The 3,517-nt window shown below is 36.8% G+C and overlaps 1 protein-coding gene across 1 annotated transcript in view; it reads right to left on the minus strand.

Moving 5' to 3' along the window:
* Window positions 1-1,142: 1,142 nt before the first annotated feature.
* The window catches only part of KIAA0430 (KIAA0430 ortholog), a 21,467-nt gene continuing 19,092 nt past the window's right edge, over window positions 1,143-3,517 (minus strand). The window contains exons 23-26 of the mRNA XM_010184365.1: window positions 2,974-3,034; window positions 2,736-2,876; window positions 2,166-2,336; window positions 1,143-1,668 (exon numbers count right to left, since the gene is read on the minus strand). Coding sequence (XP_010182667.1) covers window positions 1,436-1,668; window positions 2,166-2,336; window positions 2,736-2,876; window positions 2,974-3,034 — 606 coding nt within the window. The 3' untranslated portion in view covers window positions 1,143-1,435. The remainder of the gene's footprint in view (window positions 1,669-2,165; window positions 2,337-2,735; window positions 2,877-2,973; window positions 3,035-3,517) is intronic.

The following is a 3,517-nucleotide window of genomic DNA, read 5'->3' on the forward strand; positions in this document are numbered from 1 at the left end:
TGGCTATAAATTCACTAGTGGTAATACCTGCCTAAATTTAAAAGATTTTATAACAAAATCTGACTAGTAAAATTCTGTCTATAGCCATTATTCAGTGTCATTTCCTGTTGCTGGCTAAGAAATTAGAGCCCACGTTCCATCTCTTGTCTATTACCACAGAATCCACCTAAAAATACTCAGCTTGCCAGTGGAAAACCTCTAGTATAAGCTCTTTCACTACTACAAGCAATTGATCTGCTGCCTGGCAAATACAACCCATTGTAAATGCCATGGTTACCCAGACTGGGTATGAAGTCTCAGACACTGAACGTTTCTGCTAACTAGAGTTAAGGTTCTCCGCTGACTTCACCTCCCTCCCAGAGCTGGCCCTTTCAAAAGCCAATACAAGATAACACAAATTGAAAAAGTGTCCAACCCTTGGAATAAGTTTCAGAATAAAAACAGACACAGCTAAAAGACAGCACATTAAAGAATAAGCCTCCTATTTACTGAACATGCTTAAAAATGGAGAACAAGGTTAAGCAGAACAACCTTAGCATTTCCACATGTAGTTAGAACTTTACTGACAGGTGGAAATAGCATCAATATCTCCCATCACGAAACATTTTAATAAGACCTGCTCCACTATCTGTAATTTATGCATTAAATGCATATTTCAGAGTATCAGAATCTTCCTGACTTCTAGACACCGTAAAACGTGTGTGTCTGTATACAAAGCTCACGACACCAAGACAGTCTTTTCCTTAACCAAATCCATGCCACACTGAAACTAAATATAAAAGGGAAGCTTAACGCATTGATGTCCTAGGAAGCTCCTAAATGGAACTGAAAGCTACAGAAAACATTTAAAACAAGTTTTACCAAAAAAAATCCACATAATCTTCTACAGACATCTTTTGACAAAAGAGTGTCCAATACTGTTACAAGTCATCTGAAATGTCAGAGAACAAGTTTCTCCTCTGGAGTACCACCAACTCTCTCTACTCTTTTCATTTCAGGTCAGCAAGTTAAAATTTCTCAACAGGCTTTTGAAAGACAGATCATGCATTTTATTAATACTGTCTGAAACAATACCAGTAAGCAACAGCCTATAGAATACAATGTGCTACACATATGATTACATCACCACCGAGGCTTAAAGTAAATAAAATTTTCATTTGAGTTGAATTCGTATTTTGCTTTTACTGAACACTTATTTATGAAAAAACTGTAAAATTTAATAATTTAATGAATGCCAGATTATTTTTTTTCAAAATAATAGAAAAAATCTGCTTTGCTCACAGCTGTGTTCAGTGTAAAAGGAACAAAATCTTCACAGAATACATTAAATACAAATTAATTCTTCTAGGCCTTTCATTAAAATATATAAGGGCTAGCAAATAGCTTTACTTTGTGCAGAGTCCATAGGTATTTGTCTTTCACACTAAAAAGAAAGTTAAAGCTTGGTTACAGGTGCAAGTGAAAAGTTTGCTGCCAATTTCACCTTGTTTTTGTGTTGCTTTTTGGCTGGGCTGTCCATTGCTTCCTTGTTTAGTTGGGTTTCAGAGGACTGGCAGGGAGGCACTGAAGCATTTTCTGTGGTGTCAGATACCACAGTACCAGAGATAAATTTTTCTTGAGCTGTGGTAACAATTCTTTGTTTTTCTTCTTCTGTTAAAATCATTATCTCTAAAATAAACAAGACAGTTTACTGATGCTCTGTTCTTAAAAAAATAATGTTTCTCTGGTAATAAGCAATAAAAATATTTAAAAGTAACTTGTCAGCCTGATTTGAAGCCAGCAGTTATGTCATGTTCACCTCTGCAGCTGATGTGATGTTTGTTTCTGGCTCTGTCTGTATCGTACTATTTAGAAGGTTTAATTTAATTCTCAGTGCTCAGAAAAGCACTGAAATTACTGTGGTGAAAAGGTTGCTACAAGTTGGCAAAATACAGTTTTAGTGGTGGAGAAGGTCACTATAAAATTCACCCCAGAGAATCACACTTAAGAGTTTCTGATGAAAGCCACCTGCACTTTCAACACATCCCACTGCATGATACATATACACACACACATATGTATTTAAATGGAACTTTATCTAATCAACCATTTGTGTGATGCTGTATTTTCCAAACCGGATGAGTTATCCTCTGTAAGTAACACAACATAATCAAGCGAACCCTTACCAGAGAGAGGTGCAGGGTGTTCCTCAAACTGAATGAGGTCTGCGGACTCCAGAACCACGGGATCAGGTCTCAGTTGTGGAGATGGGAGGCAGGAAGGAACTGGCTCACACAAGAGGTCAACGGGAGAGGTATTTGCAAGGCAAAGTAGTTCTTGCTCAGTTTGATTAGAAACTACAAAAACAAGGGAAAAATCTTTCAAAAACACCTAAGCTGTGAAAGTGTCACTGTTTCAAAGCTGGTAAATGTAAAATCTTCAGTTGCAATTCTGAAAATATTTGAGAGCTATGCCATATTTGAAATACTAGTATCAGACTAGTGTTTAATTTAATTAATGTTAACTAACCTCAGACTCATTCAAGATTTATGTTGCTGGATCAAGAGCATCTAATTACAGCACAGCAGACAAAGCAATACTATGCTAAACCTACTTGGCCAAGTAAATATACCCCTGCAGTAAAATCTGGTGTTTGTCAAACTTAAGCAATAGAACACAAAGAGAGAAATCCTACAGAAACAGTCCTTAAAGAAGGGCCAGTTACCACACAACAATATAAATAAGTTTTGCTTTACCATTGCTAGGTGTTCCTAGACTTAGTTCCTTTGATGGAGTAGATCCTGGGGTCTCCACAATATGCCTGTGATTGTCAGCAAGTTGACTTCCATGATCATCCACGGGATCAGCAGGGGGAAAACTAGGTGAGCTAAAACGAGCTACAAAAAGGCAAGTTCATTTGGTTCATTTACTCAAGTCACCTCTTAAAAAAACTAAAAGGAAACTAAGATACTGGTCAAAATTGAAACGGCTTACTTTTCATATCATTCTTTAGTACCACAATTCTCTTATGGCCATGTCCTTTAATCCAGACCACCTATAGAGGAAAAAAAGCATGACTAAACATCAGCACATACTAAGCTCAAACCTAAAGCACCTTACTCACTTCCTTTTATCTAGGCTTGCACGGACATTTCTAAAAGTAAAGTAAGTCACATTGCTAATTTGTACTACACAACCCAAGTAAAAGCTTTGTCTCAAAGTAACTGATGCCAAAAGCAAACTACAGGTCTACAAAATATACTAGCTACGTATGAACAAAACTATGCTTAAACATGGCATCACAAAATCCCATTTTGTCACTCTCAAGAAAGATTAATTTACTTCAAAGGAAAAAGCACTTAGCACATGTAAATACTGAAGACACCACAGGAAAATTCCACTATGTGGTACTTCTGACAAGGTTCCACAACTCTTCACTCCTAAAATAAACCACCCTGATCAAAATGAAGCTTCATTCAAGACAGAAACCAACTGTCTCACTTAATAAAGATGCCAAGGATGTTTGCAGCTTCAGCAG

Source organism: Mesitornis unicolor, unplaced genomic scaffold (assembly GCF_000695765.1).
Source record: "Mesitornis unicolor isolate BGI_N332 unplaced genomic scaffold, ASM69576v1 scaffold35945, whole genome shotgun sequence".
Taxonomy (NCBI): Eukaryota; Metazoa; Chordata; class Aves; order Mesitornithiformes; family Mesitornithidae; genus Mesitornis; species Mesitornis unicolor.